At 37.3% G+C, this 17083-nt stretch overlaps 1 protein-coding gene across 1 annotated transcript in view; it reads left to right on the top strand.

Annotated features, from left to right (window-relative positions):
* Window positions 1-17083, top strand: part of ARHGAP21 (Rho GTPase activating protein 21) — a 136286-nt gene that overhangs the window by 99608 nt on the left and 19595 nt on the right. Inside the window, 3 exon segments of the mRNA XM_030321174.1 lie at window positions 10954-11130; window positions 11281-11383; window positions 16403-16439. Coding sequence (XP_030177034.1) covers window positions 10954-11130; window positions 11281-11383; window positions 16403-16439 — 317 coding nt within the window.

Genomic DNA, 17083 nt, shown 5'->3' with positions numbered 1-17083 from the left:
AAATCCTTCCGTGGCCTGCAGGGCCCTCCGTGATGTGCCCCACAACACCCTCCACTTCTCTGATCACTTCTCTTGTCCTCTGTGCATGTGTAACCCATCATCAGCCACCCCAGCCTCCTTGCCCTTCTGGAACATGCCAGGCATGCTTCAGGGCCCTAGCACTGCCAGTTCCCAGCCCTGGAACACATTCCATAGATAGTCACAAGACTCCCTCGCTGCATTTGGGTCTGTGCTCAAGTTAGTACTTTATCAAAGCAGCTTTTCCTCACCAGCCTGTCTAAAATAGGTACCCCCCCCCACAACATACACAGAACCTGACATTCTCTATCCCCTTAAGCTACTTTATTTATCTTCATACTGCTTGTTTCCACTTGACATGTTTTATATTTTTTACTACACGTTTCTCTGTAGAGCTAAAACATATGCTACATGAGAGCCAGGATTTTAGATCTGTTGTCTACGTCTGTAATCTCAATACCTAGAACACTGCCTGACATGTTCAACATGATATTTGTTGAAATAATAGGCTAAGGATAATGTTTGAGATGATGGTTAAATGTATAGCAAAATAAAAAGTTCTCATCATAGTTACTATGCAGCTCTAACACACATAATCTGCTCACAGGATTATCTTGTATGTCTTTAGAATTACCTTTCCCTAATAATGAGAAGTTTAAGCTATAGAGAGATTAAATAACTTCCCTGAAGTCACACAATTAATAGACAGTAGAGACTGACACTTGGCCCTCTGACTCAGCCTCATCACAGAGCACAGCTCCAGAGGACACCATTTATATAGATGCATTGTGAGGAGCGCCCCCTGGAGTTGTGTGATGCAGGGGCCTTCTTTTGAGGCCACGGCCTGTACTCATATCCTGTTACCCCATAAGTTCATGAAGAGTTCTCCATAATTTTATAGTATATTGTGCTTCTCTTTGAGCAACATTTCAAGGTTTTTTCTTTTCTAGAGAAACTTTTTGTTTTAATGTTTTTATTTAATTTTTAGAGACAGACAGAGAGTGAGTGGGGGAGGAGCAAAGAGAGGGAGACACAGAATCTGAAGCAGGCTCCAGGCTCTAAGCTGTCAGCACAGAACCCGATGTGGGGCTTGAACTCACAGTCGGACGCTTAACCGACTGAGCCACCCAGGCACCCTTCTAGAGAAACTTTTTAAATCGACTGAGCTATTGGACAGTCAGGCAACACTATCAGAATCAGCTTTTTTTTTTTTTTTTAAATGTTTGTTTTTGAGACAGAGAAAGTGCACGTTCGCGTACGCGAGAGGTGGGGGAGGGGCAGAGAGAAAGGGAGACAGAGGATCTGAAGTGGGCTCCTCGCTGACAGCAGAGAGCCCATTGTGGGGCTTGAACTCACAAACCTCAAGATCATGACCTGAGCCGAAGTTGGACGCTCAGCCAGCTGAGCCACCCAGGCCCGCAGAAACCTTTTAAGAAAGTTCTGTGTGACTTGTATTTTTTTATAAATATTATATATTCAAGTTATAAACATTGCAGGGAATCTCAACCTAAATTGTACTCAAATTTACATCCATACCCTTAAGTCCAGGCTCAGAGAATAGAACTTTGCCATAAATGGAATCTTATACATCACCTAGATATTTTTTAGAAAGTAACTGAGGACTAACGATTGTTTTATGATTATTTTTAAACATAAAAGTCCCTACAACTTGTGGTTTTATTTGATAAGCCTATGAGATTATACCAGAATAATGACATCGTATTTTCTTCCTACTTGATAAGAATAATATAATCAGATTATATTGGAATAATAAAAAATGTGCTAGATATATCTTTTAATAGTTCTTCCTAGTTATCTATGCACTGAATAAATCAAAAACTCAGTTGTTAGGGGTGCCTGGGTGGCACAGTTGGTTAAGCATCTAACTCTTGATTTCAGCTCAGGTCATGATCTCAACAGTCCGTGAGTCAGAGCCCCTTGTCAGGCTCTGTGCTGACCTATCAGAGCCTGCTGTGGATTCTGTCTCCCTCTCTTTCTGCCCCTCCCCTCTTGCTCTCTCTCAAAAATAAATAAACATTAAAAAAAAATCCACTGCTATTGAAGAGAGAACTTTGACTAATATATAAAATAAAAATCCTTATAATTCTATATGCATATGGATTTAGAGACATTATTAAAATAAACTATTTTGTTCAGTCGCTAAAAATAAAAATGCTCAACTTACTAGTTCTGATCACATTCTCCTTTAAGTACTTTTTAGTACAATTTCATACTTAACCTCCTAAAACCTTAATATGTAGCATATGGTTACTGTAGTGTGTAAGTTATACCATAACCAGTGGAATAGGGCAGGATAACAAACTGAAAGACAAACACAGTATTTATTTCCCTATGTTTCTGTATGTAAATGTTGTCCACAACACAAGAATTCTTAAAAGTTTCTATGCCCTGGTGGAATAATGCCAGGCCTCCTGAGTTTTTAACTGTATGCTGTTGGAAGTAAAGGCATTGAAAAGAATTGTAATATTTATCTAATTTTTAGAACATAATATCAAAAGTATAATTTCTTTTGCTTAATATTCTTGCCTTTTTCTTTTTAATGTTTATTTACTTATCTTGAGAGAGAGAGAGAGAGAGCGAGCGAGGATGAGCAGGGGAGGGGCAGACAGAGAGCAAGAGAGAGGATCCTAAGCAGGCCCTGCACTATCAGCACAGAGCCCAATGCGGGGCTCAAATAGGGCTCAAACTCACAAACTGAGACATGACCTGAGCCAAAATCAAGAGTTGGACACGTAACTGACTGAGCCACCCAGGTGCCCCAATATACTTGCCTTTTTACTGCAAAAGGTTTTAGCTCTTCAGTAACCCAAATCCTGCACTCTCACCTTGGAAGTCCAAAAAGTACTTATTAGAGACTGTGTTGTTGAATAGATAAGTAACTGATCAATGAAAGAACTTTTAGATTTCATTAAGTATAAGTTCTGTAACTTAATATTGACATCCTTTTATCATTTTAGAGTGTTACCTGACTCATACGTGTTTCTCTTTCCAATCTAGTTATTTTTAAAAATTTTATATATATATTATAAAAGTGGGATAGACATCAGCACTGAAATGAAGTAAAATAGACTATTTGCAGTGTTTCCCAGTATATTTTCAGGGAACATTAATTCCACTTGATTAAGGAGAAAAAAAGAAAAACAGGGATCAAATAAATTGAGAAATGCTGGGTTTAAATAGCTATACACGTTTTATTTGTCTTTCCCATAGACTCTTAGACTCATTGATGTGCTACTCTATATTTTCTAGGTAGGTAGGATATAATACAATTTTTCTCAGAAATATTTGACCATGAGCCCTTTTATTTACAGTATCCCTGTTTAATATATCATAAAACACTTTGGAGAATATACTTCATGGTATTTCATGGAACATTTAAAGGGAAGAAATCAAGATTTGCTTTTATATTATCATACTCCAGAATCTTAATTTCTGTGATTTTAATAATTATTTTTGGGGGGCGCCCTGGTAGCTCTGTTGGTTGAGTGTCCAACTTCGGCTCAGGTCATGATCTCGTGATTTGTGAGTTTGAGCCCCGCGTCGGGCTCTGGTGCTGACGGCTTGGAGCCAGGAGCCTGGAGCCTGGAGCCTGCTTGGGATTCTGTGTCTCCCTCTGTTTCTCTCTCTCTCTGCCCCTCTCCCACTCATGCTCTGTCTCTCCCTCAAGAATAAATAAACATTAAAACAAATTTTTTAAAATTATTTTTTGTTATTTGAAAACATTATAAATGAATGCAAAAAATAATAAGTGCCTTGGCTTTATTCCCAAAATACCAGAGAATGGAGCCAATTCATTTATTTAGTTATTTATAATACAGAGCAAATGATAAGTCTTACAGAGAGAAAATCTTCCAACATTTTGTTACAGATTTATTGTTTAATATTTCTTTCGGTTCACAAAGATTTAGAGAAGTGAAGAAAATAAACCATTTTGTTTGTTCTTAAATTAGGAATATCAGTCATTGACGGTAATTTGCTTACCCCCCACCCGCAGTTTATAAAGCTTCACAGTAAGTACTGAAAATAAATTTTGACTTCTTTTACGAGTAAACACAAAACACAAAATGAGTAATGAGCTCATAAGTAATTTGACATCACGATAGTAGGACTTCAGACGTATTCTACCATGTGGACTTTCTACATTTCTTTATACTACTCATATAATTGTTGATATAAAGAAACTATAGCTGTATTACCCACACTCAGATTTCATTTCAAATATATTTCCCTTTTTTTTTTTTTGCCATATTTCTAATATCCCTTCTTGTTCTCACCCCAAAGCTGGCCAATATGCATGTACTTATAGTGTTAGCCTACGTAAAATTGAACTAGATTGGTACAACCTTACTAGTCCTGCCATTTTAAACCAATTCAGGAGTTTTAAAGCTTGTGGGATACACATCTAGATTATAGTGTCCAAAATTTACCCCAAAGGAGTGGGAGTGGGTGACTATCCCCCTATACACCACTTCTCCCTCTGGGAGCTCTAGTCGCCTATTAGAGGCAGTGCACTGAGCACCCAGTCCCTCTTTTATACTAGTACATACTGATACTTTCTACAAAGCAACTAATCTACGAAGAGAAAAACTATACTCCTCATCTTACAGTCTTTTCATATACTAAGATATGACTCCATTGGTACTTAAAACTTAGATTGAGATTTTTGCTTAGATTAGATTTGCTTAGATTTACATCTCCACTCCCTTTGCTTGAGCACTCACTGCCATGTAGTTATGGCAAGCATGAATAAAGTTTTCAAAATTCTTCTCACTTCTTAGTCTTTTAAAACATCATCTATCTCAGGGACACCTGGGTGGCTCAGTTGGTTAAGCATCCAGCTCTTGATTTGGGCTCAGGTCATGATCTCACCATTCGTGAGATCCACGTCAGGTTCTGCACTGATGGTGTGGAGCCTGCTTGGGATTCTCTCTCTCTCTCTCTCTCTCTCTCTCTCTCTCTCTCTCTTTCTCTCTCTCTCTCTCCCCCCCTCCCTCCCTCCCTCCCTGCCCCACTCTCATGCATGCTTGCTCTCTCTCTCAAAAAAAAAAAAATAAACATTTAAAAAAATCATCTATCTCATAGGAAGATACAGTATTTTGGTTATTAAAAATAACCAAATCTGAAAATGGCTTTCACAAAGCCAAATGTTTACTTAAATGCATGTCATTCAGCTGATTATTAAAGAAGCTTGGCCATAATAATTCCTATTGTGATAATGAGTTGAATTATTATTTAAAAATGGAGATATTTGAATTAGGTGATGGCACCCCTTATCAGTTTATAATAGGACTTGCAGTTTCAGGAACTCTAGCTATAACTAATGAAGATTTTCAGTAAGTAGAGATCTGTTGCTTAATGATCAGAGATGAGAAATATATGTTAATATATTAGTGGCTTATTTTTTTAAAGTTTATTTTAAGAGAGAGAGTGAGAGACAGAGTGAGAGAGAGAGAGAGAGAGAGAGACAATGAGCACATGAACAGGGGAGGGACAGAGAGAGAGAATCCCAAGCAGACTCTGTGCAATCAGCAGGGAGCCCGATGTGGGGCTCAAACTCATGAAACCTTGAGATCATGACCTGAGCCAAAATTAAGAGTTGAAGGCTTAACTGACTGAGCCACCCAGGCGCCCCTTAGTGACTTATTTTTTAAGCATCCTTTCTAACCACATCTTTTTAATTTAATGTATGTGGCATTTCTTGAGTGTGCCATTTTTATCAACCCCACAACTTTTCCACCTGATGTTCGGGAACTGGTATTGCTGTTAATGAAGTTAAGAAAATTTGCCTAGAGAGTTCCAGTGTTTTTAGAATTCCTTCAGTTCGTTATGGTTAGATTAGATTAAAAACAAAACTCTGGTATTACCAAAGATTAATCGGTTGTTACTTGTTAATACACAAGAAAGAACTTGTGCTTGCCTGCTGAAAAGAGAATTCAACCTGCTATAACCTGTTCATTTCCTTTGATTTAAACTGAGTAGAAGTATCACAGAAGGCAAATAAAAAGGAAGGATAGCTTTCCCATTTGAGTTTCTTTTTAGACAAAGAATACATTAACTTTATTCATTCTCCTTTTCCTTAAGGACAAGGAAAAATCTCAAAGATTTTTAAACATGTATTTTGCTTGAGGTGTAGGTTGACTTTCTAGGTCATTTGTAGTGAATGTCCCTTGTTGTGGAGCATTTTGTTTAATCCATATCTTTAGTAAAAATGATATATATACACACACACGCACACATATGCATACTCACACACTCAGGCTGTTCTGGAAATACGCACTTTTACACTAGTTACCATTTCTTCCAACTCACACAAATTTACTCCTTCCCTTGCAACTACAGTTTATTCCATCTTTGAATATTATGCTGTTTACATTCCTTAAACCCCTCTGTTATTTGGGGAGGGGGTAGGATTACCTCTTGCTAGCAGAAGTGAAATAAAAAGCAAAGTTACTTCAAGAAACTATTTTGCCATAGTCTTTGCCAAAAACTCCAATAATTTCACTGAGTTGCATAAAGTTATTCTCAACTATAATTTTAAAATATAAACTACATTGATGCTATGCTTTCTTTGAGTAATTATGTGAACTGTGAGAAAAATTCTTCATAGCTCAGCTTGTTTTAGAAAAGGCCCATTTTGCCAACTCTGTTCTAACCTGCAGCATTGGACAGGAGGTGTTAGGAGTAAAGCTGGTCTGTGAAAGGGAACTAGAAACACACTGTGCTCTACCTTTGTATCGGTTGGACTTCTCTTGGTTACAAACGATAGAAAGTTTTTTTCATATTAGCTCATGCCAAAAAGGGTTGTCGGCTCACGGTGAAGAAGTGTTGGGGTGGACCTGGTTCTGTGCGTGGCTGGGGCCAAATACTCAAGTGATTTGTCATCAAGATTGTGTATCTTTTTCTGTTTTGCTTTCTTCCTTCTCAGATGCTTTTTCTCCACATGGTAGAAAAGATGGCCGCTGGCAACTCAGTTTACTGATTTTTATAGTTTTTGTTGCCGGAGGAAGGGAAGAAAAAGACTACTTTTCTCAGTATCTGTATATCAAATCCAATGGAGAGACTGTGTGACTAGTCCTAAATGGATCATATTCTTCACCCTTGGCCAGTCACTGTGGACTCAGTGAGCGATGGGCCTTGCACATATACCCATCCACAGGATGGGGGTGCTCTGCTGAACCCCACTGAACCCCAAAGATAGAGCTGGGCAGCTAGCAACATACATTCTCTGCAGTCATCTTGCAGATGAAGAGGAACAAATAGGATAAGAACATCATGAGGTGAAAATATTTGCCAGGTTGTGAGATGAAAAACAGCTGTCCTATTTCACTTGGTTTCGTTTTGTTATTTCATTAGTAGTCAGGTTTTCACAGGATTTTTTTTTCACATTTTTATCAGGCTTTTGTATTTCTTCCATGATTTGTCTTTTCATGTGCTTTGCTCTTCTTCTGTTATGATTTTAGTTTTTTACATTTATAAGAGCTCTCAATATACATTAGGGCTTCCATTTTTTTTCTTTGTTGTTTGAAAAATAATTCTAAGAGTTATTCATCGTTTCACAATATGCTGCCTTGATTTTGTACCACTCTATTTTTCTTGATTTGTGAAATTTTATAGATGTTCTTCTAGAATTTTAACTGTTAAGAAATAACAGTGAAAATTTTTTTATTCAGATGTGACTAATCAGTTTAAATATAATAACTTGTAGTATTCTCTATTTGGAAAAAAACCCCAAATTATGGAGTATATATTTTCTGGGAGAATTAGTTATTTATCTATTTTTGGCAAGCAGTATTTTCCGAAACTAAAATAAAACTTTGGACACTCAGGTCTGTCTTTTTTACAGGTTAGGAAACAGTATCGCTTTGAATTTTAATATATAATAATTTCAGAGTCCTCCACCTTTTCTTTATTGTGAAGAGCTATGGGGCCTGTAGTGAATAAAGTCAATTAGGGCCTCATATGTTAAGTGAGTTCTTTATGCAGTTTAGGTTACCCTCAGGGGTTATGCCGCCCGGTAATAGCAAGTCTGGAGCCTTGATAGGTCAGAAGTATGTTTTGTATGCCTTGCTTAACATCTTAATGTTGTATATGATATGCTTAGGACAGAGATGATCCGTTATTTTCACCTGACAGAATCAGTTTGATTATTAAAAATATAGGAATTAGTTGAAAATCTGACAGCACACTGGTTTTCTCTTTGGACAACTAAACAGTGCCCATTTTCTTACATTGAAAAATGAGATGAGCATGAATTATTTTTGTTTTTATGTAATCTATACGTCGGTAATAATGAAAGCAGATATTAAAATTAGGGGTGGCTCAGTCGGTTAAACGTCCAGCCCTTGGTTTTGGCTCAGGTCGTGATCTCGCGGTTCCTGGGATTGAGCTCTATGTCAGGCTCCAGGCTGACAGCCTGGAGCCTCCTCGGGATTCGCTCTCTCCCTCTCTCTGCCCTAACCCTGCTCACGCTCTCTCCCTCTCTCTCAAAATAAGTAAATAAACATTAAAAATAAAATAAAATAATTCCAATTAATCATTACAGTGGTATTTTTAAAACAGTAGAAAAAGTTCTCACATTTTTACGGAGAATAAGGAATTGGATTTATTAGTATAATTCATAAATGTGGGGTAATGTAATTTTGTGTATTTTAAAAGTATTATCTGGCTTTTCTTTGACTATCTTTAACATAGTAGATCTGTTTATTCTAAAGAATGCAAAGACTAAAATGTGTGAGCACAGCGTTCTAACCTTCCAGCTGGGCCTCCTCCACTCACCCTTGCTCCCAGACCGGCAGGGGTCTGTCCCAACCCTTTTTGCACAACATGCTTAAAACAGAGATTATTTCAACCCAGTGTAATGCAGAGATTTCCTCCAAAGTGTAGTCAGTCAAAATAGATTGAATGCATACCTCTAGGAAGTCCAGAGTCATAAAAAAAAAAAAAAAAAAATCACCTTTGAAATTTTGTTTAATGCTTAATCCATGAACATTTTGAATTTCATTTCATGTAATTTAGTTTTAAACAAATATAAAAATGTTTTAAGTTACTTTGCAAGGCATGAAATGGTCTTGAAAGATTTATCCCACGGCATCTCCTAGACACTCTTTGACACCTATATTTCACACCACTCTTGTCGATGTTTTTGCACAGAAATCTCTTCAGACTATTAGTACTTATCAGTCCTACATATGCCTGATCATTTCTAAAGAATACAGTATTTTCCCATTTATAACCATGTTTCTGAATCTATAACAGATTGGTGCCCTAAGCAGACCCCATAAGACTAACTTACTGTATAGATATGTATCATTTGAAAAGGTTGGTTAATTTGTGGTAATTTAAGTCATAATGACAGTTTTAAAGAATACTATAATCTGTAGTAAAATTAAATTTTATCTTTATTCAATTGATGTAAAAACCTGTTATCGCCTTCCTTTTGAAAAAAGAAAATTGTATGCCCACTAACATAAGATATTAAATCATCAAATACTTAGTAAGCTTGATTCATAGAGAGATTTTTAAAATGTTCTCTATTGCTAAGATATAAAGAGCTGCTTTTAAAGACATTGTAAAAACAGAAACTAAGCTCAAGGTAGTCAGAATTTATAGATTGTAGGTATACATGTTATAATTTTGTATCATTATTAGTCATCTTGATTAAAATGCCAATTATTAAAATGATAGAGCATTTTTAGAATTTGGTCAAAATTAAAATAGTTCGATCTTTTATTTTTTTTTTTTCAACGTTTTTTTTTTTGTTTTTTTTTTTTTTATTTTTGGGACAGAGAGAGACAGAGCATGAACGGGGGAGGGGCAGAGAGAGAGGGAGACACAGAATCGGAAACAGGCTCCAGGCTCTGAGCCATCAGCCCAGAGCCTGACGCGGGGCTCGAACTCACGGACCGCGAGATCGTGACCTGGCTGAAGTCGGACGCCCAACCGACTGCGCCACCCAGGCGCCCCAATAGTTCGATCTTTTAAATAAAAAAATCAAAAACCCTTTTTCATCATTATAATATATTCTTTTTTAAATATTTTTTTTAATGTTTATTTATTTTGGAGAGGAGAGAGACAGAGCATGAGCAGGGGAAGGTCAGAGAGAGAGGGAGACACAGAATCTGAAGCAGGCTCCAGGCTCTGAGCTGTCAGCACAGGGCCTGATGCAGGGCCTGAATTCACGAGCAGTGAAATCATGACCTGAGCCAAAGTCAGACCCGTAACCAACTAAGCCACCAAGGCGCCCCTATAATATATTCTTTATAGAGGGTTTTGTTAAGATTTTCTAAGACTGTAACTGTCCTTTCTCATTTTTCTCAAAAATTGAAGGTATACCTGTGTGTGTGTGCACTGGAAAATTTTCGGTATTGATACTCTGAGAGTTAAGCCTTGGCCACATCACCTTGCTTAACTTCCTGAAATGATGGGTAATACATTTAAAATGGGAAAGTAATTCTTTTAGGGTAGTGTATGATTATCATTCTGCTTTTTAGGTTCAGGTTCTGAATACCTATGAACTTTGGTATCTTGATTGCCAGTTAATGAAAGTATTAATTGGTTGGTAGAAGAAGCAACTTACTTAATTTTTTGGACCACACTCTCAGAATTATTTGGAATTACTAGAGTAATTATAAGATTTTTATCAGACCAAGTATGTCATTTATTGGTGATTTAGTGGTTAAGTGTTAAAATCTGTATCTGGTTTTTCTTTAATAATAAATGCTGATTATTGATCATTAAGTCATTTAACATTCCAATATTTCCTTTCTTTTTATTTTCTTAAATTTATGTTTTATAAAGTAAGCTCTAAGCCCGGCATGGGGCTCGAACTCACAACCCTGAGTTCAGTAGTCACATGCTCCACCGACTGAGCCAGCCAGGCTCCCCTCCAATATTTATCTTCATTTTATCTTCTAGATGAACCAACGAGCCCCAGCATTGATCATGACCTTGCACACATCCCTGCTTCAGCTGTCATCTCAGCCTCCACTCCCCAGGCACCCCAGGCGCCCCAGGCACCCTCCATAGCAACGGTCCCGCCCAGTCTCACCACGTCGGCTCCTTTAATTCGCCGCCAGCTCTCCCATGATCAGGGTATGTTTCAGTGAGTGGCTGTGCAAACCATCTCTGCTTTCTCAGTTTTTCGCTTAGAATGCTATGGCATACTGTGATCTGTGATCTCTTCTCTAATAAGAGGATCTGGAAACCACTTACAGATGTCTAAATGTTGGATTTTAATTACAGAATCTGTCGGCCCTCCCAGCCTAGATGCCCAGCCCAGCTCAAAGACTGAAAGATCAAAATCCTATGATGAGGGCCTGGATGATTACAGAGAAGATGCAAAATTGTAAGTCTCAAGCATATCATTTTAAGTATCTGTTTGTGGGTGTTCAGCATGATTGTGACATATAAATACTGAATTTTAATGATTTCCTTTATACTTCCTAACTTTATATAACATTAGAAATACAGACAAAAAATAAAGCAAAGTTGTTATTCAGTAATATATTCAGTTGAGTTTTTAAAATTAATGTTTAAAGGGGCGCCTGGGTGGCGCAGTCGGTTAAGCGTCCGACTTCAGCCAGGTCACGATCTCGCGGTCCGGGAGTTCGAGCCCCGCGTCAGGCTCTGGGCTGATGGCTCAGAGCCTGGAGCCTGTTTCTGATTCTGTGTCTCCCTCTCTCTCTGCCCCTCCCCCATTCATGCTCTGTCTCTCTCTGTCCCAAGAATAAATAAACGTTGAAAAAAAAAAAATTTAAAATTAATGTTTAAAAATCAGTAATACACAAACATAATACAAGCAAGATATGTATTAAACAATCACTGCTACTCTAGGCCTCTAGCCACCCAGTTCTCTTCTCAGACATGACTATGTTACTGTTTTCTTTTGTATTATTTCAGAGCTATTCTATGTATCAAATCACATACACATGTTTACATAGGCTCCTATGTGTGTGTGCACGTATCCTAATCACTTATAAAAACAAGTGATAGATGCTATACACACTCACCGTGGAGATCATCCAGTGCATACATTCCTGGCTCACTTCTTCATGATTGTTTCATTTTCCATTGAATGGCTGTACCAAAATCTATCTAACTGGTATTCTACATTCTATTAATAGACATTTAGATTGATTGAGCCTTCTGCTACTGCAAACAATACTTCAGTGACTATATTTGTACATAGTTCATTTAGTGTATAAGTGAATATGGTTGGAAGAGAGATTGTTACATCAAGGGGTGTGTATTTTTTTTATGTTAATATGCATCATGCATCGTCTGCTGCTCTCCATTAAGCTTGTACCAAATCACAATTCCACCAACAGAGTATAGAAGTCCCTCCTTCTCCTCACCAGCACATGTTACTTCACTTCTGATTTTTCTAAATCTGATGGTATCGTATTGTAGTTTTTATTTGAAAATTTCTATTAAATTAATTCAACATCACTTCGTATATATTTAAGAGATATTTATATTTTCCTGTGAACTGCTTCTTCATATCCTCTGCCCATCTTCCTACTGGTTTTCCTGATTGGCTTCTGGAGGCTCTTTATATAAAGGAAACAAGCTCTCTTCTGAGATAAGTGTTGTTAAGTCTTTTCCCAATTCAGTGTTTTTCATCTGATTTTCTTAAGTTCTTTTTATTTAAACTCTGCAAAACTGTTAAACTTTTTCCTTGCAGTCACACTTAGGATTTTTTCTTTTTTATGGCCTTCGGATTTGAGGTCATACTGAAAAAGCCTTTCTCTCCTCCAGAATTACAACAAAATTCTTCCATGTTTGCCTCTCAGATTTATGTTTCTCTTTTTCTTTTGTGTATTTGCAACTTTGACTCATCTGGAATTTATTTTATTCCAATTAATGAGATAAAGGGCCAACTTTATATTTTCCAGTGTCTCTCAGTTGTCCCCAGAACAATGTTTTTCCCACTGATATTTCATCTTTATTATATATTAAATTATTATGTATATCTAGTTTTATTTTTAGCCTCCTTTCTGTTCAGTTGATTTATCTATCTACTCGTGTACACCAGATTCTGTTAATTGTGGTGGTTTTATGTGGTGGTTTTATAATGTATTTATCATCTGGTAAGGCCATTCTCTCATTACGTTATGTTTTTCCAAATTCTCCTGGCTATTTTTGTTTATTTTACTATTTGAACTTTAAAGTCAATGTTCTAGTTCTTAAATTTTTATGGATATTTTTAATGGCACAGTGTTTAATTTCTAAGATTAACTTAAGGAACATTGACATTTTTATGATATTGAATCTTCGGTCAAAGAACAATTCGTCATTTTTTATAATAGTATTTTTGGAAAGATTCTCTGAGGCTTCCATTTGATTATTACTTATATTCCAATAAAGTCAGTTCTTCCTGGACCAACCACATAGGGGAAGTTTGTGTGAGGTGTGGCCGTGGCAGTGGTCCAGGCTAACAGGAAGTTTTCTAATGATGCAGAGTTGAATTCGTGACCTATTTTTGCCTTCACTTTTTCCTCCCTGAAAGATACCCTGCACCAACTACACACTGTTCCCTGCAGAGATGGCCAGACTGTGTGTTTCCTCCTTCGTTTTCATAAACCCTGATATCCGTGGTGACGAGCGAGGCTCCTGTCACCAGCTCTGGCACCCGGTTTCCCACGTTCCAAACAAGGGAAGGTTTTGATCTCTCAGTGAGCAGCGCACTGCAGTGTTGTCTAAAATACGCCGCTAGGGGAGTCCTCTCTTCCGGTATCCATTCTTTTCTTCACTGTGTTTAACCACCTATCTTCATGTATATATATATTGTAGTTCAGAGTTACAGGTGTCTCCTGATACTGGTCGATGAAGTTTGCGTATCTATTTCTAGCGATCTTGTTCAGGGCGGTTTGAAAAGGAACGGGAGTGCCATCTTCAGTCCCATCTTACAATCAAATCCTTTTTTTTTTTTTTTTTGCTTTGTGAACATTTATTATGTGCTATGCAATGTTCTGGGGCATATTACATATATTATCACTGATCTTTGTAACAGCTCTTTAAAGCAGATGCTATTGTCTCTCATTTATGATTTTTTAAATTTATTTTTTATTTTTTTAATATGAAATTTGTTATCAAATTGGTTTCCATACAACACCCAGTGCTCATCCCAACAGGTGCCCTCCACAATGCCCATCACCCACTTTCCCCTCCCTCCCACTCCCCATCAACCCTCAGTTTATTCTCAGTTTTTAAGAGTCTCCCATGGTTTGCCTCCTTCCCTCTCTGTAACTTTTTTTTTTCCCACTTTCTCTCCCCTCGGTCTTCTGTTAAGTTTCTCAGGACCCACATATGAGTGAAAACATATGGTATCTGTCTTTCTCTGTGTGACTTATTTCACTTAGCATAACATTCTCCAGTTCCATCCATGTTGCTACAAAAGGCCATATTTCATTCTTTCTCATTGCCAAGTAGTATTCCATTGTGTATATAAACCACAACTCCTTTATCCATTCATCAGTTGATGGACATTTAAGCTCTTTCCATAATTTGGCTATTGTCTGGAAAACCTCCAAAAGCATTGAGGTTAAAGAATACCCTACTAAAGAATGAATGGGTCAACCAGGCAGTTAGAGAAGAAATTTAAAAATATATGGAAACAAATGAAAATGAAAATACAACAATCCAAACACTTTGGGATGCAGCGAAGGCAGTCCTGAGAGGAAAATACATTGCAATCCAGGCCTATCTCAAGAAACAGGAAAAATCCCAAATACAAAATCTAACAGCACACCTAAAGGAAATAGAAGCAGAACAGCAAAGATACCCCAAACCCAGCAGAAGAAGAGAAATAATAAAGATCAGAGCAGAAATGAACAATATAGAATCTAAAAAACCTGTAGAGCAGATCAATGAAACCAAGAGTTGTTTTTTTGAAAAAATAAAATTGATAAACCTCTAGCCAGGCTTCTCAAAAAGAAAAGGGAGAGGACCCAAATAGATAAAAATCATGAATGAAAATGGAATTATTACAACCAATCCCTCAGAAATGCAAGCAATTATCAGGGAATACTATGAAAAATTATATGCCAACAAACTGGACAACCTGGAAGAAATGGACAAATTCCTAAGCACCCACACACTTCCAAAACTCAAACAGGAAGAAATAGAAAATTTGAACAGATCCATAACCAGTGAAGAAATTGAATCAGTTATTAAAAATCTCCCAACAAATAAGAGTCCAGGGCCAGATGCCTTCCTTGGGGAATTCTACCAGACATTTAAAGCAGAGATAATACCTATCCTTCTCAAGCTGTTCCAAAAAATAGAAAGGGAAAGAAAACTTCCAGACTCATTCTATGAAGCCAGCATTACTTTGATTCCCAAACTAGACAGAGACCCAGCAAAAAAGAACTACAGGCCAATATCCCTGATGAATATGGATGCAGAAGTTCTCAACAAGATACTAGCAAATCAATTCAACAGCATATAAAAAGAATTATTCACCATGATCAAGTGGGATTCATTCCTGGGCTGCAGGGCTGGTTCAATATTTGCAAATCCATCAATGTGATATATCACATTAATAAAAGAAAAGATAAGAACCATACGATCCTGTCAATCGATGCAGAGAAAGCATTTGACCAAATTCAGCATCCTTTCTTAATAAAACCCTTGAGAAAGTTGGGATAGAAGGAACATACTTAGACATCATAAAAGCCATTTATAAAAAGCCCACAACTAATATCATCCTCAATGGGGAAAAACTGAGAGCTTTATCCCTGAGATCAGGAACACGACAGGGATGTCCACTCTCACCGCTGTTGTTTAGAATCCTAAATTTCTTAAAATTAATTTTGAATTAAAAAAAAAACAGCAAAACAACTTCGTACCCTAAAGTGAAATTATTTTGAGTAGTTAAAGCACACCTATCTTTGGAAGCCCTAAGCCTTTTCACTGGCAGCCACTGGTCTCCGTATCAAAGCATCCCGAATGCGGTTGGCAGGAAGAATGGTCTCCCTGCCACATTATCAATCATTGTAACATTGTGGGAACCCTTAATAGAGCATTGCAACTATGGTTAACTGATAATTTATTCTAAAGCCCAGTGTTCAGCCTGAGTGGTTTTTTTCTTTCATCTAAAAAGAAGGATAAACTCTCAAACTTTATGCAGAAACCATTTTAATTGACCAGATCCACTAAGAAAGCTTCTAGCATGGAATCAAAAGTGTAAGTATTTAGAAAATTAGCTGTTTGTCTCATTTGCATTGAACAGTGAGCATTTAACATGGTAATGATGAAACATCAGCTTATTATTGAAAACTAACTTGTGACACTCAATTTGTTTTTACATCTCTAAGGTGTTTTATGCATTTATGGCAAATATTTATACATTTCTTTCCGACAGGTCCTTTAAGCACGTTTCTAGCCTGAAGGGAATCAAGGTTGGTATTCAATATTTTTAAAATATCAGCAAATGATAAATGTTTCTATTTACCTTAGCTTACTTTGGCTCTTCACAGGGAATTATTGCTATTATCCCATATTCTGTCCCTTTCAGGTGCATTTGGAAAATATTATTTATAAGGTGGTCTTTTCTAATTTCTAAACGTATTCATCAATATATATACTTCACAGACATTGTGCTGATTTTTCTCACTCTATCAGTTTACGGCCAAAAATCGAACTACCCAGCCACCCTGTATCTTGCCGTATGCATATTTTTCTTTCCTCAAAATTATCGTTTCACTCCTACCCTCCGCTTTCCTCCGTACAGTTCACCCTGTCCTCTCTTGTCTGTTCTCCCTTCCTACTTTGTTGACAACACACACAGAAGGCTGTTAGACAGGAATTTCCTTGTTTCACATTCTCCAGAAATCTCAGCCATCTTCATTTGCACCCACAGTTTCTGCCTTCGTTACTCTTAAGTATCTGTTTACTGGGAACATGATCCGGTTAAAAGCCTACATCCACATTTCTTTGGATTCTATCACTTTTCCCTTTCTCGAGATCGTTCTCCCCTCTGCAGAATCGCTCTTGCCAGTGGCTCATTCACCATCATATGAGCACGTTCTACTATTTGCTATAT

The sequence above is a fragment of the Lynx canadensis genome, chromosome B4 (genome assembly GCF_007474595.2).
Source record: "Lynx canadensis isolate LIC74 chromosome B4, mLynCan4.pri.v2, whole genome shotgun sequence".
NCBI classification, from domain to species: Eukaryota; Metazoa; Chordata; class Mammalia; order Carnivora; family Felidae; genus Lynx; species Lynx canadensis.
This window is presented reverse-complemented; position numbering and strand designations above follow the sequence as displayed.